Raw genomic sequence first — 25,290 nt, 5'->3', positions numbered from 1 at the left:
TCTCCTCGGCAGTCCCTACTGTGGAGTCTTTGTTCCCTTTTGCAAGTGTATAGTGTGTAATTGAGAGGCTGGCGCTGGTCCTAATGATGACACCGCTAGCTGGAATTTGTCAGGCTGGGGGTCAACGTGATACTTCTAGTTCTCATCCCAGATTTTTTTCTCTTGTTGCTTCTGCAAAGCCCGCCTATGTTTGTGGATGGACACCCCCCCCCCCCGCCATCCCTCTTCCTCATCAAAGTACTGTCCACGTGTGTCATCCAAGTTCTACAAAAGAGGAAACTGAAGCTGAGGAAGGTTACTTGGGTCCAAAGATGGCAGGAAGGATGGCTGCAGAGAAGGAGCTTGGGCAGTGCCTGTTTGCTAGAAGGAAGTGCTTGATCAGATGCCAGTGGAAAGGTGACACTGTCCTTAGTGGCACAGTACTTCCTATTGAAACCACGCTTTTTCTCCGATGGGACTTAAACCCAACCCAAACTCTGATTGGGACTTGTATCCACAGGCTGGGACTTGAACCCATGATCCCTGACTTAGGAGAGGACTTGAACCCACTCTCTCTCTCTTTTTTTAATCAGCTGCCCTGGGTCTTTGTTGCTGTGAGGGCTTTCTCTAGTTGTGGCGAGCAGTGGCTGCTCTGTTGAGGTGCGTGGGCTTCTCATCGTGGTGGCTTCGCTGTTGTGAACACAGGCTCTAGGTGTGCGGGCTTCAGTAGTTGCGGCACACAGGCTTAGTTTCCACTCGGCATAGGGAATCTTCCTGGACCAGGGATCAAACCTGCATCTTCTGCATCGGCAGGTGGATTATTTACCACTGGACCACGAGAGAGGTCCAAACCCACTGTCTTTTCATTAAAACCCCTCACCTTGTGTCAGGACCTACTGAAGCTCAGGTTCTTTTGTCTCATCACTGAAATTATTCACTGTGAGGCAAAGTGATAGACAAAGAGTGAATTTATTAGCCTAGGACACTTATGACAGATACAAGCAGGCAGGCAAGGGAGCGTCACCCCAGGAACAAAGAGAGCTTCATTTTTATAATCAAAGCAAAAGTGGAGAGACCACCTTCTTCCTCATTTTTGAGTGGATATCAAGGATTATATTAGTTCTTCCTTTGACTCTATATGGTCTAACTGGGACTATCATGGCTTTATTTAAATCATATGTATGTTAGCAAAAGGGTGGTAACATATACTAAAATATGGCAGTTCATCTCAGGTTTTGTAATAGCAGCCTCCCCAGCCCAAACTGGAACCCAAAGTGTGTTGGGCTCTTCCTTCCTCTCTCCCTGGTGCCCTTAAGGCAGGAACTGCTCTATCACACCTTTCTAGGCAGCCACGCTTAGCCCACTAGCCCACCAGAAGGGACCCTGTACCTGCCACCCATGCGTGCATGCTAAGTCACCTCAGTCATGTCTGACTCTTTGTGACGCTATGGACTATAGCCAACCAGGCTCCTCTGTCCAAGGGATTCTCCAAGCAAGAATACTGGAGTGAGTTGCCATGCCCTCCTCCAAGGGATCTTCCAGACCCAGGGATGGAACCCGTATCTCTCATGTCTCTTGCATTGGCAGGCAGGTTCTTTACCACCGGTGCCACCTGGGAAGCCATCTACTGTGAAAGTGGACAGGCGGAAGCTCTGCTCTGGGGACACCAGCTCCCAGGTCATCTCATTGTCATGATCTGACCACTGAAGCGAGCAGTGGGCTGAGCCCATGGCACCTGCCACCTTAGACTGCCATCCCATCAACCGCAGTCTCTGCCGCTTGGGCATCTCACTCCACTGAGAGCTGGAGGACACTGTGAGGGCCACCAGGTACTTCTTCAGACCTGGCTGCTTTTTGGCGTCGCACCTTTCTACTCAAGGTGGAGTGGTGGTGAGGCAGGCAGGAGCTATAGCAGCCCCACTCAGTCATTGGTTGGTGCCTCAGTGCTTTCCCCTTCCCCCAAAATGAGCAACTGTCGATCAGGGACCAGTTAGTGGTCCCGCTCAGCCACAGTTCAATGTCAAAGTGGGCCCCTCCCCGAAACAAGTGACTGTTAGTGAGCAGCTGTCAACCAGGGACCATGGCAATAGTGGTAAAGAACCTGCCTATCCGTGCAGGAGACAGAAGAGACGTGGGTTCAGTCCCTGGGTTGGGAAGATCCCCTGGGGGAGGGCATGGCAAGCCGCTCCAGTACTCTTGCCTGGAGAATCCCATGGACAGAGGAGCCTGGCGGGCTACAGTCCACAGGGTTGCAAAGAGTGGGACGACTGTCAAACCAGCGACCCTTAGTGGTCCTGCTCAGCCATTGGTCAGTGCCTAAATGGTCTCCTCCCCCTCCCCCTTCTTGTGTATAAAAGGAGCCTGAATTTGAACTGTGGTAAGATGGTTTTTTGAGACGCTAGGCTGCCATCTTCTCCGTCTGCTAACTTTCCGATTAAAATCATTATTCCTTGTTCCAACAACTCAGCTCCCAATTTACTGACCTGTCAGTGCAGCCAGGAGAATGAGCTTGGGCTCGGTTAAGTTTCAGTATAATGTCCTCTTTCATTTAGTTTCTGTCCCCCTTCACCTATGTTCCTGTCTTGGCTACGAAATGCTACTCTTCAAGGACTGTTAACTCCCTGACTTCATGTAACAAGATTCAGATCCCATAACTGCTATCTTGTGTTTTAATTATCAGAACTTGTGGCCTGAGTGTGCCTGATGCTTGGATGCTTGGTCTTCCTTCAAGATGTGTAGATTGTTGCTAGGTTACTGGATTCTTTTCTTGAGTAGTCATTAGCCTACAACAGTTTCCCAAACTCCCATAAAATTCCTTTTACATTCTTAATCCCCTAGAGTGATTCCTAAACTAACTATCCTACTCTATCCCAGTCACTGTCAGTGCAGAATGAGGCAGAGGACCCCTGGGAGTTTGGGCAGAGCTGCAGGCCCACTTAGCCTCCAACCCTCCAGCCTTTGTCAAAACCTTCACAGACTTTCTGTCCAACTGGTCAGTATTCTTACCTGTCACCCTCTCTTCCTGCTATATGTGCCTTTTCAGGGTCCACAGCACGCACCCTACCCCTCTGTGTGCTCCTGACCTGGTATTCAGGCAAGTGAACAAGGCCGCCTTGCCCTCCCAAAACTGAGATCTCTCTGCTCTCTGAGGATGCTCATTATAAAATATAAAATCAGACATGTATTCTGACTAACCCACCTTCCCTCCAAGAAGTAGCAAACTGTTACTTTTTTCTCACTAATTCTTTCTAGGCAGAAATAGGAGTAGCCTTTATGTATGCATTTAGAGCTGGTATACAGCCTTTGAACTGAGGTATAATTGGTATTGTATGAAATGCACAGGCCTTCAGGGTAGAACCCCCTGGATTTGTTCTGCTGTGTGTTCAGCTTTGTGACCCCTACCCGATCGAGTGACAGGACAGTCAGTCCCCAGAAAGTTCTCTAGCATCCGTTCCAAGTCAATAAACTCTGCACTTCTCAAATGTTTTAATTAAATATTACACCCACCCTACAGAGTATTTATAACACAGATGCAGGATTATCTTAGTGGATACTCATCCCCTACCATCCATTGTCAACAAAGACATCATCAGAAGTATTGGGGTCTCCTCCCAACCACCCCCATCCCCTGCCCACACCCAGAGGTTGTGACCCAGGTCTGGATTCCTAATCAGTAGTGTTTAGTTTTAGCGTACATATTCCTGACTAATGAGTTCAGAGTGACAGACCATAGTAATGAGGAATACATAAATATGTAACGTGTATATATAGACTTGATTTTTGTCAAGGAAAAGTTTAGCCTTGTGCCTGTAGACCTGTGAGGGGCCAGACACTCATGTGGCCCCATTGATGTGTATTGAGAGAACTAAGTTGCCTGTGTGAAATCTGAATCTTATTCTAAGGGTTTTGAAGCACCTTATAAAAAAGCACAATCGAATAGGGATTTAAAAAAAAAAGGAGAAAGTGAGATAAAGAGCAGAAAGGCAAATTGCAAATCAGATGTCAAAACTCTTTTTTTTTTCCTTTTGAACTTTTTATTTTATATTGTGGTAAAGCCAGTTAACAGTGTTGTGATAATCTCAGGTGAATAGTGAAGGGACTCAGCCATCCATATACATGTGTCCATTCTCCCCCAAACTCCTCTCCCACCCAGGCTGCCACATAACATTGAGCAGAGTTCCATGTGCTATACAATAGGTCCTTATTGGCTGTCCATTTTAAACATAGCAGTGCGTACATGACCATGCCAAACTACTCTCCCTTCACCCTGGCAATCATAAGTTCGTTTTCTAAGTCTCTTCCTATTTTGTAAGTTCCTTTGTATCATTTCTTTTTAGATTCAATGTATAAGGGATGCCACACGATATTTCTCCTTCTCTGTCTAACTTACTTCATTCAGTACGACGCTCTCTAGATCCATCCATGTTGCTGCAAATGGCATTATTGCATTCTTTTTAATGGCTGAGTAATATTCCATTCTATGTATGTAACACAGCTTTTTTTATCCATTCCTCTGTTAACAGACATTAGATTGCTTCCATGTCTTCTCTATTGTAAACAGTACCACAATCAACACTGGAGTGCATTTTTCCATTCGGATCATGTTTTTCTCCAGATGTATGCCCAGGAGTGGGATTGCAGGATCATATGGTAGCTCTATTTTTAGTGTAAGGAACCTCCATGCTGTTCTCCATAGTGGCTGTACCAATTTATATTCCTGCCGACAGTGTAGGAGGGTTCCCTTTCTCCACCCATCTTCAGAGTTTATTGTTTGTGGATTTTTTTTTTTTTATGACAGCCATTCTGGCTGGTGTGAGGTGATATCTCATTGTAGTTTGGATTTTCATTTCACTAATAGTTTGATAGAAAACCCTTTGTTTTTGGGTCTGATCACAGACCTGACAGGTGGGTGTGTCCCGGGGCAGAGGGAACATGCCGGTGCTGCAGGGAGACATGGGACTTTCTGAGGAATTTATATAATGAGATATAAGCATTTAGGCACCTACCGGGGCTCAGGGATGCTTCCAGACACTGTGGATGCAGCAGTGAAGAACACAGAGACTTCCTCCCTGGAGGGAAGAGAAAATAAAAGGCGTTTAGTTGACGGTTTCTGAGGAACAAAATAAAGCAAGTGCAGGGCTGCATAGGGTTTCTTTCTACTGGGAGTGTCCAGGTGGTCTGTCGAGGGATGTGGGGCCGAGGACAGAGTGAAAGGTGAAGGAGGTGTCTGGCGAAAGAGCGAACCAGAAGCCCGCGGCGCCCTGACTGTGGGACTAGCGATGACACAGGAGGTCAGCGTTCCTCACAGCTCCCAAGAGGAGGGGCCATGCCTGAAGGGCTGCAGGGGCGCTAGAAGGAGCAAGGGGAGAAAGTGGCCCCGAGCCTGCCTTGTGGGGCAGGGCAGGCATGTTTGAGGAGGTTCAGAATTGAGTGTGAGTGCTCTTGGTGGACTCTGGGCTGTAGGGTGGTCTAGATGTCCTGTACTTGGCCCTGTGGTGATTTGGAGCTGGAAATGTTGGCTTGGAGGGAGAGTTTGATAAAGGAGGTGGGCCGTGGGTGGAGGAAGGAGCTCCATGTTGGTTGATTGGCAGATGAAAAATGTGCTTGTGGGGAGTCACCTCCTCTCTCTGGGTATTAGTAACCCTGGGAGGGTCAGTCTCTCCAGGATGAGCAAGGTCCCCCCAAATGCCAAAACATCCTAAAGTACAGAAAATAAAAAACAGGATTGATGCTGGAGGCCAGGGCAGAACTAGGGTAGGATGAGGTTGACAGACTGTGAAGACCAGTCATGTGGGGTCTTCTGGCCAAGCATAAGCTTTGATTCTGGGTGGGCCGGTCAACCTAGAAGGTAGCCTGTGGCTTTGGCCACATTCAGATGCACAGGTCCCAGTAATCTTTGCTAATTGATGAAACTGCCTTCTTGGCTGTCAGTGACTTTCAGACTCAACTTGCACCTCTTCGCTGGAAGCCTCCAAGTCCTACTAACAAGCTAAAACCATCTGTTTTTGTCTTTCTCTCCCAGTAAACCATCAGTTTTATGGGGGAAGAACTCATCTTACTTTCTTGTTCCTTGTGCTTAGGACAGAGTTCCAGGTTCCTTTTGGTAAATCAGCATAGGCGACTTAATTTAAGCCAGCCATGCCTTCAAAAAGGAGGAGAATCCGCAAAGGGCCTGGGGCTGCGGGGTCTGCATACAGCTTCCTGCTGGTCTGATCTGTGGTTCCCAGTGAGGCTGCCCTTCAGGACCACCAGGAAAGCTAATGGAGATGCTGGTGCCTGGAGTGGGGAGCTGCTTGCTGGTAGTGCTTACAGAGCAAGCCTGGACTGGCATGGAAATGCAGAACCTGAGGTCCCCCAGATGTGCTGAGTCACCACCAGTATGTTGGCAAGACCTTCAGAGATCCATATGCCCTGGAAGTTAGGGATGTGGCCGCCTTGAATGACCTTCCTTCTTTCCTCCATAGTGTTAGCTGGTGTCGATGTCAGACTGGGAAATTGCCTTCAGGGCAACCTGTGCTTTGTGCTGCTTGTTTCAAGCAAATGGGCTGGAAGTTTGGTCAGGTTTCTTGGAGAAAATCTGGAAGCTGACCCAGAACAAGATGTCCCACCCCATGTGCAGATAAACCCCAAGGTCTTCCATCTCCCTCTCCCGAGGACTGAGCCCAGGCAAGGGGCAAGATGCCAAGCCCTAGGCCCACACTGAGCTTCAGTGGCAGGGAGGGTCATAGGTTACTGGCACTTAATGAACTAATCAATATTGTGCTGCAGACCAAGACTGCCATGCATGCAGGGCGTTCAGCCCTTCGGGGTCCTCGCAAGGGCCTGTCACAACTGCTTCTACAAGCTTGTCTCTGATTCCGAAGCTGAGGATTCTTGCCTTTGAGTGAGGATCTGCAGGCAGAAGCATAATGTGCCAGTGCAAGTGCAGGAAGGAACAGCTTTAGGCTTCTGCTCATTTTTGCATGTCTGTTTTGTCTGTAATACACACCATATAAGAGTGTGACATGTCGGGCCTGTGCATACTTTCTAACATTGGCAAGCCATCTTTACAGGGCCCTCCTTGTTGGAAGGGATTCCACATGAGGGTCTCAACTTGGATTGGGCAAAGCAAAGTGTGTGACCATCACTGCTCCCCACTTGTCCCTCAACTCTGTTTACCACCCCCATTCACTTTGTGGAATGCCCAGTTTCATTCTTTCCAAGAGATAGGAATGGCAGATTTAGTAGTTGTAAGGTGGTTGGGATGAGCTATGATTGGCATGCTTCAGAAATGGAAAGGAAATTGGAGGAAACCTTTGGTGAGAGTATAGAAAACCTGAGAAACATAATGAGTGTCTCTTTTTCTGTTTAGCGGCGTAGAAGGAGTAAAAGGAAGAAAAGGAATTGCAAGGATGCTGCCACATCTGCAGAGTTGGATTCCTTGTCCTCATCCTCATTGGAGCCCTGTAGTCTGAGTTCGCTTGCAGACTCTGGGCTCCAGGACACAGCTCCATGCCAAAGCCCAACTCAGCAGGATAGTCCCACTCACCAGCCAGGCGAGCCTCCAAGTGTGGGCAAAATACCACTGGAGGCTGTGGGGCACCCTCTGCAAGGCGAGGCTGCAGGAGAGGCAGAAGCAGCCATGGGCACTGAGTCTCTGAGCAGCCCGGCACCTCAGGACCAGACTCTGGGAGGAGCCCTCCCGGGTGAAGATCTCCCCACTTCTGCCAGTGAAGGCTCTCCTAAGGAGAAGGATACTGCCCAGGAGCTCCTGTTGCCTGAGCCTAAGGCAGACACCTCCAAGCCCAGGAAAGAGCTGCAGACCACTGGGCAGCTGGCCAGGGCTCCTGCTTCTGGGGTGAGTTAGGTCTGGGGTGAGTTAGGGGAGTGATGACCAGGGTAGGCCTGCCATGTCTCAACACCTTGCTGTGCAGTGCGGTTCTGACAACACTTCACTGTCTGGGAAGGGAGTCCACTGGGACTTGCTTCCTGGGAGGGGGGCTGTGGGAGGGGCTATGCCTCTACCCTGAGCTGCTGACCCCTGTTCCTGGGCTGGTGGCAGAGGCTGACCCTTATGCCATTGAGTCCAAGTTTCCCTGGGCATTTTGTTATTTTGGCCCTAATGTTTTGGGGCTTTATTTCTTCCAGGAAAGTGATGCTGCAGCTGAGCCAGCTGGTTCAGTGGAAGGAGCTGAGAAAGATGTTAAAGATAGGACTGAGGAAACAAAAGAGCCGCCCACAAGTGTCCCTGCTTCCCGAGACCACCGCCAGGTAAAGCATCTCATGCCTGCCTGGTCGCCTTTCCAGGACGCCCTCATCCTTGCTGTCCATCCCGTGGGCTGCTCCTTTTAGTCCCGTTCCTTCCACAGCTTAATCATTTGGTAAATATGTGTTAGGTGCTGGGGGTATAGCGATGAATGAGACCAGTTCCTGCCTTTGGGAGCTCACATTCTAGTGGGGAGAAAGACGTGAAAAGCCAGACTGTGCGAAGTGCCCTGGAGAGAAGTAGGGCAAGGGACTGAGGTGGGTACCAGTCAGGGCCTCTCCAAGGAGAACTCAGAGTGACAGGCAAGCCACGTGCCTATCTGGGGACATGCAAAGGCCCCAAGGGATAGTGTGGTGGGCTTGTTTAGGGGTCAGCAGGAAAGCTGCTTCTCCCAAGAGCAGGTGAAGGGAAGAGAGGCCAGGGTTAGGGCTGGGGTTAACGATGTTGGGACAGGAGTCCTTGGAGCCTGTGGTGGGTAGACCAGAAGCCGTTTGAAGGTTCTGAGCAGGGAAGGAATATGACCAGTCTGGCAACTGTGGCAAGTGTCCTATGTTGGGGGCAAGCATGGAGCCTGGTATAAAGGTTGGGGTTTGGGTGCCTGTTCCAGGAAATTGCAACCAAGGACCAGACGGCTGTTCCTGGAGGGAAAACAGGTGATAATGAGAAAGCCAAGCCAAAGAACCTGAAGAAGCCAGAGGGGAATAACGGAAATAATGCAGCCCCTGTGAAAAATGAGAAGGAGCAAAGGAACCAGAGCACACAGCGAGCTAAGGAGAGGTGGGTACAACTGGCTCAGGGAGGCGCAGGCCTGGCCCCCACCCAGCATTGGGGCTGGAAAGGGCACGCCACCCCAGAGGAGATTCCCAGGCTGCCTTTTTGTTGACTCGCAGGGCAAAGAGCAATGCTAAGGAGGTAGGCAGGGGAGGGGCATCTGCTCCAATTCCTTGATTGGTTGAAATGCACCATCACATGGTCTCTGGGGACCTGGAGCAGCATGGACCTTACCGAAGTCAGGAGAGAGGCAGTCATGCCCCAGACTCAGTCACCCCCTGCCACCACCCCCAGCTCTTTGGAGCTGTGCAGAGATCACCCCACCCTGTGCCCACTGTCCTCCTCCACCATAGAGGGAGAGCCAAGCGGACCCACATGGTGGGCAGTCTGTCTGAAGTGTGGCCTCTCTTGCACTTTGCTAGGGTGTGTGTTAGTGCACGCCCAGAAACAAGATCATGTGTGCACATATGAGCCTGCATGTGTGTGTGGGCAGGGAGTAGAGAGGCCAGATCTAATCAGTGTTTTCCTATGTGACTTTCCCCCAGCGTGCTGAGCTCCCCGGAAGGAATCATGGTGTACTTCCATGCAATCATTTCTAAAGATTTTGGATTCAACCCCGATCAACACAAAGTATATGTTAGGGGCGGAAAAGAACTCGGGAAGCCTGCATGGAATCATAATGTTTGCGAAATGCACTACAGCAAGTAAGTATATCCCAGGTGGCCCATAAGGAAATGTACAGAACGTCCAGTCTTTGAAATATATTTAAATCATAATTCTGATCAAGTTGATTAATTCTTAGAACTTTCGAAAGATGAATATTTCAAAAAACTCTTCCCTATAATGCAGTTCTTTGTCATACTTCATCTTGGTCTTCTTTCTGTCTCCATGTGGAAGTAAGCCTTATTCTAGAAGCATCCCTTCTTTCAGCATAGATTTATAGCATTAGGTCTGCACTCCATGTTGTGTTTGAGAATGAACATTTCTGGGAGAGGATTTTCACATAACCAGCTGCTGTCCTGTTTATTCACAGAGACTTACATGAGAACGGGTCCCTCATTGAAGGCAGCACCACCATTTCCAAGCAGCACGTGGATAAACCCATTCCTTACAAGTATGTTATCTGCCGAGGCAAGAACTCTGTGGAGTATGAGTTCATCTACAAAGAACAGGCAAAGAAAGGCGAGCACGTGAACCGCTGTCTGCGAGTGAAATCTTCCCTTCTGCACTCTGGAGGTAAGCCGAAGACTCTTGATCGATCAGCCTCTGAGGCTGGACGTTCCTCTCTGGAACAAAGGCTTTCTTTGTCCTCTGTGGGTCTTCTTTGCTTGGCATTGGCCCTGTCGTACCTCCCGGCTTTATGTTTTCTGAGCCTGAGCTTGGCAGCATGCTTCTGATCAGTTTAACTTAAGCACTCACAAGAGTAAACAAGGTAGTGGACGTTTTCTAAGGGAAAGGAGAGAGGGTGGATCCGCTGAGAAGTGAGGGGGTTGGGACATGGAGAGGTAGCCGTGATTCTTTGTGATTCTTTACCATCTGAGCTACTATTAGATAAAGCCTACTTAATATTAAAGTTCTTGTTTAAAAAGATTCATCTGTCAGCTTTTGAGAGATGGACCAGTCTGTCACCAAGATCAGGTGTTTTATTTTGTTTGTTTTTTGGGGTTCATTACAGTTTTTTTGTATTCATTACTTCTGTAGGTTAGGAGTTTGGATGGAGCACAGCAGGGCTGGCTGGTTTCTGCTCTCTGATGTCTGGGGCCTCAGCTAGGCAGAATTGAAAGCTGGGAGTGACTTGATGCAATCATCTGGAGGGGTCTTTGCCATTGAAGCTGCCCGTGGCAGGGATCTCTGTTGGGTGTCTGACGGCAGTAGAGGTCAATGGGGCAGATGCTTGATTATTTTGAATTGGCCCAAAGACAGAAGAAACTAGTCATGTTCTCTTCTTAAAAGTGCCCAAGTGTTGACTCGATTGCCTGCCTTTACAAGGCTCTCTTCTATATGGGCTGATTGCAGAGTCCCATGATCCTTTTTGACTTTGCCCTGCACTTGCTGGATGATCCAAATTGGCTGTTTCCATGCTTGAGATGACCCCTCATCAGACAAGAGCTGGTGCTAAACTAGTCTTTGCAGAAGACATGGTAGTGATTTGGGATGGCAGGTCTCGTTTGCTTTTATTTAAGAAGCACTGCCTTAGTCACTTCAGATTTTATCTGGCTGGTTCCTGATACTTAAGCTGTCAAACCAGATAGAGATGCACTTTTTAATACAGAGCCAGGCATTTTAAAGTCCATTAAAAAGATTTTCTTTTCTTCTTTCTTTCTTTTATTGAAGTATAGTTAGTTGTTGTGTTAGCTTCAGGTGTACAGCAAAATTATTCAGTTATTTATTTTTTTCAGATTTTTTCCTTTATTAGCTTATTACAAGATATTGAATATATTTCCCTGTGTTATTACATTAAACCCTTGTTGCTTACCTGTTTTATATATAGGTATGTACCTCTTAACCCTACACTCCTAATTTATCCTCCCCCCACCTACTTTCCCAATTGGTAATCATGTTGGTTTACTTTGTGTGTGAATCTGTTTCTGTTTTGTAAATAAATTAATTTGTATTATTTTTTGATTCCACATATAAGTGATATCATATAATATTTGTCTTTCTCTGTGTGACTTAATATGATAATGTCTAGGTCCATCCAGTTGCTGCATATGGCAATATTTCATTCTTTTTTAATGACTGAGTAATATTCCAGTGTGTGTATGTGTGTATATCATGTCTTCTCTATCCATCCATCTGTTGATGGACACCTAGGTTGCTTTCATGCTGGGCTATTGTAAATAACATTAGGGTGCATGTATCTTTTTAAAATAGAGTTTTCATGTTTTGTGGATATATGCCTAGAAGTAGGACTGCTGGGTTATAGGGTAGCTCTATTTTTAGTTTTTTGAGGAGCCTCCATACTGTTTTCCATAGTGGCTGCACCAGTTTCCATTCCCATCAACAGTGCAGGAGGATTCCCTTTTCTTTACACCCTCTCTAGCATTTATCTGTTGACTTTTTGATAATGACCACTCTGACCAGTGTGAGGTGATACTTCATTGTAGTTTTGATTTGCATTCCTCTAATAATTAGTGATGTTGAGCATCTTTTCATATGCCTATTGACCCTCTGTATGTCTTATTGGAATAAGTGTCTATTAAGTCTTCTGCCCATTTTTTGATTGTGTTGTTTGTTTTTTGATTGAGTTGTATGGACTGTTCATTAAACAGATTTTTAAGTTGGAGAGTTAACTCAGAATTGCCAAACAACTTTATTTTTTAGATGCTTTCTTAATCATGATATTGTACTAAATAGAGTTTTTCTTTTTTTTTTTTTTTCCACTCTGGGTCTTCAGTGCTGCATAGACTTTGTCTAGTTGTGGCAAGTGGGGGCTACTTTCTAGTTGCTGTGCTTGGGCTTCTCACTGCAGGGACTTCTCTTGTTGCAGAAGATGGGCATTAGGGTTTGTGGGCTTCAGTAGTTGAGGTGCATGGGCTTGGTTGCTCCGTGGCACGTGGAATCTTCCGATAACAGTGACTGAACATGTGTCCTCTGTATAGGTACATGGATTCTTTACCACTGGACCACCAGGGAAGTCTGAGTTTTTTAGTAATTACATTTTTCCAGCTTTTAAAAAGAAATCAGTGTTAGAACTTTTCCTTCCTTGTTGCAAAAGTCCACGGGCACTTTAGTTACTTCTTTGTGTGGGCTGTCCTATTTAGATGTTCTGCTGGTAGACTGACCTTAGAGCTCCCTGGAAGATGGTACCTGGGTTGCTTGGGTTAAATTGGGCACTTTAAGCAGGAAGGAGGTGAGTCATAATAACCAATGGAAGGGCTAATTGGAAGGCCAAGGAGGGCCTTCATTGGCTTCTGAGGGTCTGGAGGTCACTTCTTGGACCCAGGTGGGGGAGTGCCCCAGCCCCTAACATCATCCATGATTTGTGAGGAGTGTCTGGAAGGCACTGGAATTTTGTTGATTGAGGAAAGTGCCGGAGTCCAACTCCAGCTGTCAGGGATTCAGCCTGAAGAGGTGAACGGTCTTGGCGAGAGAAATGACACAGCCTCTCAATTTTCCATGGACTGCCTGTTTATTCCAAGTTTAAGATTCTCTTCTATATTTTTACAAAAACATTAGGCCAGAGGTTTGACATTTTCAGTTCCCCCTCTCCCAGATTTATTATCTCCATAAATCATTGTTGCGCCTCAAACAGAGTTCCTGCTTCAGTGATTCTCTCCGAATTAACTTTATCATCTATTATCTACCTCCTCTAATGTGTCCTATAGTTAACTTATGATTACATTGTAACTCATGCTAAATTCCTCAGTTTACTAATCTTCCTAAGTCCTCTTTGCCCCTAACATCCTGAGCTCACTATCTCTTAAAAAGGCTTCTAGCTATAGTGTCTCTAAAAATTCCTAACTTCTATAAGCTATAGTAAAATATGCTAACTTCACAACATTCCTTAAATCTTTAACCTCTAACTGTTCTAATTATTTCCAAGCCCTAAATTCAGTAAACTCCTTTGCCATAAACATTCTCCTTGCAAATAGGCTTCAGATATCAATCTCTCCCATGGCCTCAGTTCAGTTCAGTCGCTCAATCGTGTCCGACTCTTTGCGACCCCATGAATCGCAGCACTCCAGGCCTCCCTGTCCATCACCAACTCCCAGAGTTCACTCAGACTCACGTCCATCGAGTCAGTGATGCCATCCAGCCATCTCATCCTCTGTCGTCCCCTTCTCCTCCTACCCCCAATCCCTCCCAGCATCAGAGTCTTTTCCAATGAGTCAACTCTTCGCATGAGGTGGCCAAAGTACTGGAGTTTCAGCTTCAGCATGTCTTTCCAAAGAAATCCCAGGGCTGATCTCCTTCAGAATGGACTGGTTGGATCTCCTTGCAGTCCAAGGGACTCCAGAGTCATCTCCAACACCACAGTTCAAAAGCATCAATTCTTCGGTGCTCAGCCTTCTTCACAGTCCAACTCTCACATCCATACATAACCACAGGAAAAACCATAGCCTTGACTAGACAGACCTTAGTCGGCAAAGTAATGTCTCTGCTTTTGAATATACTATCTAGGTTGGTCATAACTTTTCTTCCAAGGAGTAAGCATCTTTTAATTTCATGGTTGCAATCACCATCTGCAGTGATTTTGGAGCCCCCCAAAACTAAAGTCTGACACTGTTTCCACTGTTTCCCCATCTATTTCCCATGAAGTGATGGGACCGGATGCCATGATCTTCATTTTCTGAATGTTGAGCTTTAAGCCAACTTTTCCACTCTCCTCTTTTACTTTCATCAAGAGGCTTTTTAGTTCCTCTTCACTTTCTGCCATAAGGATGGTGTCATCTGCATATCTGAGGTTATTGATATTTCTCCTGGCAATCTTGATTCCAGCTTGTGTTTCTTCCAGTCCAGCGTTTCTTGTGATGTACTTTGCACAGAAGTTAAATAAGCAGGGTGACAATATACAGCCTTGATGTACTCCTTTTCCTATTAGGAACCAGTCTGTTGTTCCATGTCCAGTTCTAACTGTTGCTTCCTGACCTGCATACAGATTTCTCAAGAGGCAGGTCAGGTGGTCTGTATTCCCATCTCTTGAAGAATTTTCCACAGTTTATTGTGATCCACACAGTCAAAGGCTTTGGCATAGTCAATAAAGCAGAAATAGATGTTTTCTGGAACTCTCTTGCTTTTTCCATGATCCAGTGGATGTTGGCAATTTGATCTCTGGTTCCTCTGCCTTTTCTAAAACCAGCTTGAACATCAGGAAGTTCACGGTTCACGTATTGCTGAAGCCTGGCTTGGAGGATTTTGAGCATTACTTTACTAGCATGTGAGATGAGTGCAATTGTATATCAATAACCTCAGATATGCAGATGACACCACCCTTATGGCAGAAAGTGAAGAGGAACTAAAAGCCTCTTGATGAAAGTAAAAGAGGAGAGTGAAAAAGTTGGCTTAAAGCTCAACATTCAGAAAACGAAGATCATGGCATCCAGTCCCATCACTTCATGGGAAATAGATGGGGAAACAGTGGAAACAGTGTCAGACTTTAGTTTTGGGGGCTCCAAAATCACTGCAGATGGTGATTGCAACCATGAAATTAAAAGATGCTTTAGTTTTGGGGGCTCCAAAATCACTGCAGATGGTGACTGCAGCCATGAAATTAAAAGACGCTTACTCCTTGGAAGAAAAGTTATGATCAACTTAGATAGCATATTCAAAAGCAGAGATATTACTTTGCCAACTAAGGTCCGTCTAGTCAAGGCTATGGTTTTTCCTGTGGTCATGTATGGATGTGAGAGTTGGACTGTGAAGAAGGCTGAGCACTGAAGAATTGATGCTTTTGAACTGTGGTGTTGGAAAAGACTCTTGAGAGTCCCTTGGACTGCAAGGAGATCCAACCAGTCCATTCTGAAGGAGATCAGCCCTGGGATTTCTTTGGAAAGACATGCTGAAGCTGAAACTCTAGTACTTTGGCCACCTCATGCGAAGAGTTGACTCATTGGAAAAAACTCTGATGCTGGGAGGGATTGGGGGTAGGAGGAGAAGGGGACAACAGAGGATGAGATGGCTAGACGGCATCACTGACTCGATGGACATGAGTCTGAGTGAACTCCGGGAGTTGGTGATGGACAGGGAGGCCTGGCATGCTGCGATTCATGTGGTCGCAAAGAGTCGGACACGACTGAGTGACTGAACTGAACTGAATCCCAATAAACAGAGAGATGTCTTCCCACCCCTCTTCCTCCTTCTAAGCCTCCTGTGAGCACTCTCATTGGTAGAAGCCACTGTTGAAGGCAGGCAGAATGGAGACTCTGGGCTCCGCCCCGTGATGCAGGGAGACCAGAGGGGAGGTGTGTGTGCTGGTGGCAGAAACAGCCGTCACTGGCAGTCTGTCTGTTCCAGTGTCTTTTGCCTTGTGCTGTGTTTTGCCTGAAACTGACTCTGCTGTGTCTGTTCCTCACCCACCCTCTCAGCCTCTTTGCTTTTGTCCCAACTCCTCAGTTTTCTCTCAGATTCAGCTGTTACAGCCACATCCCTGTTTTGCTGAACTTTAGTTGGTTTGGGTTTTTGTTGGGAGGGAGGGGGTGGGTTGGGGGCAGGGGACTTTACTGTGCAACTTGGGGGAATCTTCGTTCCCAGACTAAGGATTGAACCTATGCTCTCTGCAGTGGAAGTGTGGAGTCCTAACCACTGGACCACCAGGGAATTCCCAGTCTGATCATCTTTAATGGAGGAATTTAGCCCATTGGCATGAACTTTGACTATCAATGGAAGACTCACTTTTGACAAATTAACTTATCTTTCTATCTACCTTGTTTTCCTTGTTCTTTTTTGTACTTTTTCTAGCTTTTGGATTTTTTCTCTTTTCTCTATGAGGTTGGAACTTAAATATTTTATCTCTAATCTTCCAGTAGATTCTTTGAGACCAAGACCATTAATGTCCCTCCCTGCCCCACTGTCCTGGGGTCGAGGGTGTCCCATGCCCAGGACCCTGACTGGCACTCCCCCCACCTCCATGGCACTAGCCATCCCAGGCCAGCAGCTTTCACTCACCTTTTCTCTGGAAGAATGTTTAGAGCAGGGAAAGCTTCCGCAAGAGCTGACGCTTGAGGTCAGATCCAAATAGTGATCCCTAGTTATCGTTGGGCAGGGCTGGGATGGGGCAGGGATGTGTGAGCAGGGCCTTCCAGCAAAGACAACAGGCTGGGCAACAAGAAGCAGGAGGCTTGTTCAGAGGCTTGACTTTCTGATTTTCATGGCTACTTTTATGCACTTGTGTTGCCGCTGGTGTCTTACTGACCTCTTTGCCTTCTAATTAGTTGACAATTGATTTTCCTGGGTTTTCTAGGTCTGCACTCACATCATTTCAGATGGTTATAAGAGCAAGCATGAGTTCAACCCTTGCCCCATGTTGAGTACTGTTTTGTCTGCTCTGGTTACCACTGTTCCCAGGACAGAGGAAATGAGCCCTTGCACCAAGTAATATACCAAAATGGTGCACAGTTCCTAGTGAGTGATGCAGTTTCAGTATGAAATTTTTGACCTTCATGTGGTAATTTTCTAAGGAACTCACGTACCAAGTATGCTGAGCCATCTAGTTCAACAAAGGCATGTTTCAAGTACTTTCAGGGTAGTTGCAGGGTGTCTTGGTTACTTGTCCTAAACATCTGTGCTACCTCTGAGGTCAGGCCCCACGTTGCTCATCTGCGGCTGGGTGCCCAGATGGAGTGAGTGCTGGCTGCGTTCTGTTTACTACATTCTGTAATTTTCCTTTTTTTCTTCTCTTCTTTGGCTCCTTCTTTCCCTTCTTGATTCCTTCATGTTTCCTCTGGTCAAGATCAACCTTCCAGGGTGGAGTGTTCAGGTCTAGTGGGTTTCAATGCCCCTAAGTATAATATTCTCTTTACTCTTAGATTGGCATCAGTACGATGATATAATTTGTATGAAGTCCCCTGGGACAGTTCAAAGATTGGTGGATTGTGTAACAGACGGTACGAGGAGACAGTTGGTGAAAGGGAAGGAGATCTCAGCTGCCATCATGCTGGATCGCATCTTCAGCATTCTTGAAACCTGGAATGCCATCAATTTAAAGAACTTTTTCACCCAATTCGAGCAGTTCTATTCTGTCATTCGTGTGCCCATGATCTATGAAGGAGAAGAACAGCCATGGATTGCTCTACAGTATGAAGAGAAGCAGGTAGTAGGGGTGTCAGCAACATCTCCCTTTTCTGTCTCCTGGGCATTCAGCGTCACCTCACCATCTAGTGGCCAGACGACTCCAAGACTCAGTGGATGGGGATGGATGGGGGCAGGCTATTTCAGCCTCTTGTCTCCTACTGCCACCTCTAGGGAATTCTTTGTCCTCCTCATTTTTTGACTCCTCCCACATCCTCACCAGAGCTTCCCTGGCGGCTCAGAGGGTAAAGAATCTGCCTGCATTGCAGGAAACCTGGGTTCAATCCTGGGGTTGGGAAGATCCCCTGGAGAAGGGAATGACAACCCACTCCAGTTTTCTTGCCAAGAAAATCCCATGGACCGAGGAGCTTGGCAGGCTACAGTCCATGGGGTCACAGAGAGTAGGACATGACTGAGGGACTAACACTTTCAGTTTCAACTCCTCTAGACCCACCTCTATTACTGGTCCCACCCTTCCCCTCCACTACCTGGTCCCGCCTCCTCACCTGCCCCCTACTGGTCCTACCTCCTCACCTGCCCTTTCCCTCCACGACAAGAAGACTGGCATCCTCCTCCATGGCATCTCCAGCTACTGTGTGGTATGGCTTAAGCATTTTTGAGACAGACCTAGAGCCACATTTGAGATGACTAGTGAACTCTTACAAGGCTCAGGACCCCAACCTGAGATCCTCTCCAGCATGCTGAGGCCTCTGGATGTACCACTGGTGGTACCTCCCAAAGTCAAGGGGATGCTCAGGGTTTAGTGGGGAGGCAGGTAGAGGATGACTCCTCCCCAGAGATTTCCCTGCCCCTCATTCCTCAGGGCCCTACCCAGCTCACAGGAAACGAAGCTCAGTGACGGGCAGGTCCTGACACCTCTGGTGGGTTCAACACCATGGTTATGCGTTTTCCTTTTTCCCTGGGACCAGGTCAGGAAGCACCTATGGGAGTGTTTGACAAAGAAAATGGCACCATTTCTGGACACCAGTGGGGACCCCCTGCCTGAAGGCTGCCCAGTGAAGAGTAAATTGAGAATGGGCATGATTGTCCTTTTGTTAGTGGAAAAATTCAACTTCCTCTTACTGGGAAAAGACCTGGTCTCACTCTGTCACCTCCTTCACTCAGATGCCAGATCATCAGATGCCTTTTGCAGGGACCTGAAACACATCTTTGAACCATCTCAGAGGTAGTGTGTGTGTGTGTAATGATTTCCTAGCTCTCTAATGGTTTTTATCTGATTATAAAAATAAGAGCTTGCCATAGAATGGATGAAAACATACAAGAAAAAAATGACCTGTAATTTTACCACTCACTATTGTCATTTCAGTGTTTATCAGTCTAGCCTTTTTCTAGTCTATGTACTGTTTTTCATTTTATTACATATTCTATTGAATACTTGCTTTTGAGAGGGTTTGAGGTGTATCATGGACTTCCCCTGTGGTGCAGTGGTAAAGAATCTGCCTGCTAATGCAGGAGACATGGGTTTGATCCCTGGGTCTGGAAGATCCCTTGGAGGAAGGCATGGAAGCCCACTCCAGTATTCTTGCAATTTATACGGTAGCAAAGAGTTGGACATAAATGAAGCGCCTGAGCATGCAAGCATGCAAGGTGTATCATGTCTTAGCCCTGTGGGCCTGTGTTTGGGGGGATGGGTCATAATAAGACAATGAAGCTGGACTCAAAGATGTTTGTGGAAGCACTGTGGCCTCAGCTACTGTTGTTCCCAGTTTAGGAGCCGCTGCCGTGCCCATTGCACAGGGCTGGGAGCACTGGGAGTGTGGAGGCTGTGGCCTGTCCCGAAGGCACTTATATTTCACTGGGTGGAGGCGCCTCCCCAGAACCCTCTGATGATCCCCAGGTCTTTTTTCTGCAGCTGTTTGAATTGAACTCAAGAATAATATTGGGTAGCCTTCTCTGAGTAGCCAGTCTTAACGGACACTTGCTTCCTGGTTTTACAAATTTTAAACATCCAGTTAAATCCTGTCCAGAATTTAATAAAATTTTGAAAGAGAAGAGAAATGCTGGCAAACGTACATGTGTTTGTAAGGAACATGGCATGTGTTATTCACAGGCTCCCCACTTACATGTAAGAAGTTGCTTTCTATTTAGATTTACTGTTGCTAGATGACTTGTGTTCAAGCCCCAGCTCTACACCAGGGACCTTCTGCAGATCACAAGCCTCTCTGAACCTCTGTTTCTCCCACTGTCATGGAGAATGGAAGGATGCCCTTGGGAGTTTGCTCTGGGGCTGCAAGAGGGCCTGTTCAGTACCTGACACTTTTGTTGGGTGCCCAGTGAGCCCTGAGGTTTCTCCCTGGTCAGATACCCAGAGTGCTCTCCTGCTCTGTGTGAGGAGCTGTCCCTTCCCTAATGGATGTCAGACCCCCAGGTGGGCCTCACATTGGCCATCCTGGACTCACGTCCATTTCTGTTCCCTTTCTAGCTGGCGAGCGTCCTTGGTAAACCTGTGCCAAATGTGCATGGACAAAAAGGTTGACTCTTGGGTGTGTGCCCTGCCTGTGCTGCACCACTGCATGGACCTGTCCCTGCCAGCCCAGGGCTCAGTCATGCAGCCTGAGGACACCTGGGCAGCCCTTGAAGGCATCTCCTTCTCAGAGTTTCGGGAAACAAGACCAGATCAGTAAGTTTTGGACCTGCACTTGTGTATGTAAATTTTAGAATAATAACTGTGCTTCCAAGATCTCCAGTGGACTTCCAGTGTCTACTTACCTCTCCTTCTAGTGATGGAAGTAATATATTGCTTCCTTTAAAATTACTTCTTTAAAAAGTTTTAAACATGCAAGAAATGGAAAACTACAAAAATGGCCTGCAACCACAGAGATAATCATACACCAAAGGCCTGTGTATTTGCAGGGTTGTGTCCAAATGTGGATATGTGGGTGCTTATATGTTTAAAAATAAACCGCAAAAGATAGATTATTTATTTTTCTTAGTTTTATTGAGATATAATTGAGGTACAGCACTGTTGAAGAAGTACAGCATAATATTTGACTTACATCATGAAATGATGACCAGTGATAAGTTTAGTGAACATCTATCGTCCATAGGTGCAAAATTAAAGAAACAGAAAAAAAAATTTCCTTTTTGATAAGAACTCTTTGGATTTACTCTCCTAACAACTTCTATGTATAATCCACTGTACTGTTAATTATATTTCTCATGTTATACATTACGTCACTAGCACTTATCTATGTCTGGAAATCTGTGCCTTTTGTCTGGTTTTGTCCAATTGTCCCCTACTCCCTGCCTCTATAATAGATCATTTATCCTGTTCTATTCTGTTTTCCAACTTTCTTTTTTCACTTAACAGTGTATTATATCAATTGTATGAATGATTTTATTTTTGCCACTAAATACACACCTATTGTAATGACTGCTTAGTGTTGCAAATTTTATTTTGCTAGTTCTCTGTTCCTGGACACTTGGATTGTTTCTGCACATTCGCTTTGTAAGCATGTTTTGATGCACTTCTTTTTAATTTTCTGTGTCCAATTATTTCCTCAAGATGAATTCCTGAAAGTGGAATTGAAAAAAGATCAGTGGCTTTGCACTCTGTAGGTACATAGTGAAGTACCATTTTGAGGTAAGCAAAGACTTTTTAGAGCAGACGTAGAAAGCACAGTCTGTAAAAGGAAAATGGTAAATCAAATTTAAGTACAAAAACTAAATATAAAATACAAATTCAGTCAAAAATTAATATTAGCAGTTATTGCAAAGCACAGATAACATCCCCCATTTACTTTGTCTTTTGTCAAAGAAACTATTCCAAGTCTCACCTGCTCTCCCCAATCCAATAGGATCTAGCCTGTAGGATTTTAGAGATTGAAACAGTGAGCAAGCTAAATTAAATTATTGCTTCCTCACTATTATTGAAATTTTTTGAAATTAAAGCCAAATTAAGATTATTTATAAAATTATATATACTTCAAATGACTTTCAAGGGTCATTTATCTTGGAGACCAACTGTCTAGAAAAAATTTAGCTGGAGAATGACAAACATTAACACTGGTCTAAAATATTGTGTCTTTCAGGCAAAAGTGGCCTTTAGTATGTAGTGAAGCTTTATCCACGTGTTTCTTGTAACTTCTGTCAGTTCTGTGGCACTCTGCTGTACAGTATTTTCTTTCACATTGTCATCTTTTTGGGTGTCCAGACAGTGTTATAGAACAGAATGATTTAAAGACCTTCCCTGAACTGGGTTCATGTAGAATCCAGGGCATCATGCATCAACATGCTTAGTTCTTAAATTGTTACACCAAAAATAGAAAATGGCATCGAAAGTTAAACCAAGAGCTTTTGCCATATCCAGCAATCCTACTTGTGGGTGTATTTCCCAAGGAAATGAAATAAATATCTCAAAGAGATATCTGCAGCCTATGTTCATTGCGGCATCATTCACAATAGCCAAGATGTGGAAACAACCTAAGCGTCTGTGAGTAAATGAATGGATAAAGAAGAACTGGTGTGTATGTGTGTATACATATATATGATGTATATATTTACACACCATATATATATGTATACATGATGAAATATTATTCAGCCAGGAAAGCAAGGGAATCCTGCCACTTGCAAAACATGGATAGACCTTGAGGGCATTATGCTAAGTGGGATAAGGCAGATAAAGGCAAATACTATAGATACGATATCACATATGTGAAATCTGAAAAAAAGTGAAACTCACAAGAGCAGAGAGTTGAATGGTGATTACCAGGGCTGGGAGATAAGGAAAAGTGATGATGTTTGTCAAACAGTACAAACTTCAGTATTCTGAGGACAAATTAATTCTGGAGAGCTAATGTACCACATAGTGATTCTAGTTGATACTATATTGTTTACTTAAAAGTTGCTCACAGATAAGAGCTTAAAGATTCTCATACAGAAAAGAAATGGTAACTATATGACACAATGGATGCAGGTATCAAGTATTGTTACTGTGGTAATCATTTTGCAGGATGTAAGTGTATCAAATCAACCCTAGACTTACAGTGTTATATGCCATATTTCAATAAAGCTGGAAAATACTTAATTCTTTTTTTTAAACTTTTTATTTTGTATTGGGGTCTAGCAGATTAACAGTGTGGGGATGGTTTCAGGTGAACAGTGAAGGGACTCACCCATACATATATATGTATTGAAAATGCTTAATTCTTGGTGAATTTTTTTTATTATTGTGGTAAAATATACATAACCTACAATTTTACATCACTGAAAAATGATGTAAATTTTACATTTAAAATTTTAATCATTTTGAGTGTATGCCACCAAAACAGTGGTGTTAAGTACATTCACTCTGTTGTGTGATCAATACCTCTATTCATCTCCAGAACCTTCCATCTTGTAAAACTGAAACTGTGTTCTCGATAATCAGTAGCCTATTCTCCCACCAACACCAGTCGCTGGTCCCCACTACTCTGCTTTCTGTCTCTATTAATCTGACTTCTCTAGGGACCTCACATAAGTGGAATCAAATTATTTGTTCTTTTGTGAGTGGCTGATTTCACTGAGCATCTTGTCCTTAGAGTTCATCCATGTTGCTGAATTCTTGATATATTATTGTTTACTTCTTATTTGACCGAGTTGTTGGCATTTCAATTATGTTTTAAATCAGAACTTTCTAAATCCCTTCTAAAAATTTTAATTAACTTTGTTTCTTTTACTGATCTCACTGCTGCTCTTTTTTTCTGTTCCAATTTTCCCTTATAAGGAAACAATTACTCGAGCTAATGGAAAAAAACATTTATTTGCTGAATGTGGATAAGTATCTATTCCGATCCTGGTTCAGTTTGCTTCCTCTGAGTAACTTGGCTCCTTACATGGAACACCTCATCAATTACCTGAGTCAGTGTCCCTTGCGTGTCCTGGACTGTCTTCTAGGGACTTGGTACCGTCTAGACGGACTTCAGGAAATCTCTCAAGAAAACCTCGAGGTTTGTTGTTCAGAATCGGCTCTTGATTCCTTGCTTAACAAAAGCAGGTCAAAAACTAATCTGTCAGAGTTTGTGATTCTCCTTTTCTGAAAACCTGACCTGGTAAAGCACTTATATTTAAGAGAACTGGGAAGGGTCAATATTTCTTAGGGTAAGGGGTTAATTTACTTGAGTTTATTCTGTTTCAGTAAACAAAATTGAATAAAACAACAGCCTTTGGATATGTGAGACTGTGCAAGTCAGGGTTAGAAGTTATCCTGCATGCTGGTCCACTTCCTAATTGCTGTTGTCCTTTCCCATTTTGGGGAGAAGATGGTTTAATTTTAAATTCTAAGTTTTAATTGTAACAGGTATAAGATTAGTACTTGAGCCCCTTAAAGCTTGTTTATATAAAGACAATTATTATGCCTTATTATGTTGGATTTTTTTGAGGGGAGGTCTGTTTTAGCAAAGATAGTGGCATCATGATTAAATCTTCCCTTTTTTCTTTTCTTCCCCACCCTAGAGTATTAAGAATACTTTTAATATGCTGTTGTACCTTCTGTATATTTATCAGGAAAAGTAAGTAGAAAAGTAAAAGGTAATCTCTCTTGTACAAGATTATCCCTTATGATTGGGTTTATGCCATATTTGCTGTCATTAATGTAAGGCCATAAATTAATATATATTCCACTTCTTTTTTCAAGGTGTTGATGTAATCATCCTACTATTTTAGAAAGGGAAAAGCATAGAAATCAGGTGCTAACATTTCAGTTTATTTTCATCTAATTTTTTTCCTGTGCATTTTTGTCATTTATTTTTAAGTGATTATCATCATATTACATATTCATGCTTGTGTCCTGCATCTTATCAGCATTTACTCTTCAGATTTTTTTTGCAAGTCAGAGAAGCTGAAAATAAATACAAAGGTAGCTTTCCATAATGATCTGAAGTCATTTGCTCCTGCAAATATGTGTGAGCTCTGACACCCTGGAAGCACAGTGTACAAAATGAACAAATGTGGGAGAGAAGGTAACTTTTTAGATTCTCAGAGCACTGCCAGGGTCGCCTCACCTGAATTCTTAGAGTGTCCAGGATGGAGGTGGGAGTGTCAGATCTTCATTAACACCAAGCACCTGAGACTTCATGGACTCCATCTAATTCTGTGTATTACAGAATCACCCCAGTAATTCCTGTCTCTTGCCACCTTCTAAACCCTCCTCTGATCAGCTCCCTACCTCTCAGCTCTGGTCATGTATCAGCCAATAAACAGTTCCACTCAGAACTGAAAGAAATTTCATGCACAGGACATATGCTTCTAGCATTTCTTTCTTTTTTTCCCTCCCTGTAGCTTACTGATTCTTTTTTTAAAAAATTGTATGGTATTTGAATCTTTGGTAATATCCATCCTTAAGATTTTTTTCGAACAAAGGAATACACTTGGAAATGGTTTAACTTGCTTTTGTTAAAACAGTTCAGACCATGGAGGCAGACCAAGAAGAGTTTTATTCCTTTTTATCTTAGTCACGATTTCAAAATTAATGGAAATGTTCTGGATGTTATCCTATATGGGATCAAGTACATGCCTTCCTTGTAGGCATTTTAAAGGGAAGGAACTTGTCATGAATAATGGGT

General features: G+C 44.7%; 1 protein-coding gene across 7 annotated transcripts in view; it reads left to right on the top strand.

The window, feature by feature from the left end:
• Positions 1-25,290, top strand: part of RNF213 (ring finger protein 213) — a 127,725-nt gene that overhangs the window by 21,481 nt on the left and 80,954 nt on the right. For 6 of the 7 annotated variants that reach the window (XM_060395801.1, XM_060395800.1, XM_012186467.5 and 3 more), the window contains 10 exons: positions 7,331-7,816; positions 8,107-8,229; positions 8,832-9,001; positions 9,541-9,699; positions 10,029-10,231; positions 17,464-17,747; positions 18,655-18,911; positions 20,169-20,366; positions 23,454-23,676; positions 24,182-24,237. In XM_060395801.1, coding sequence (XP_060251784.1) covers positions 7,331-7,816; positions 8,107-8,229; positions 8,832-9,001; positions 9,541-9,699; positions 10,029-10,231; positions 17,464-17,747; positions 18,655-18,911; positions 20,169-20,366; positions 23,454-23,676; positions 24,182-24,237 — 2,159 coding nt within the window. The remainder of the gene's footprint in view (positions 1-7,330; positions 7,817-8,106; positions 8,230-8,831; positions 9,002-9,540; positions 9,700-10,028; positions 10,232-17,463; positions 17,748-18,654; positions 18,912-20,168; positions 20,367-23,453; positions 23,677-24,181; positions 24,238-25,290) is intronic. The other variant, XM_060395802.1, reaches the window with a different exon arrangement.

This window comes from Ovis aries, chromosome 11 (assembly GCF_016772045.2).
Source record: "Ovis aries strain OAR_USU_Benz2616 breed Rambouillet chromosome 11, ARS-UI_Ramb_v3.0, whole genome shotgun sequence".
NCBI classification, from domain to species: domain Eukaryota; kingdom Metazoa; phylum Chordata; class Mammalia; order Artiodactyla; family Bovidae; genus Ovis; species Ovis aries.
Note: the sequence above shows the minus strand (reverse complement) of the source record. Positions and strands in the feature narration are given on the sequence as shown.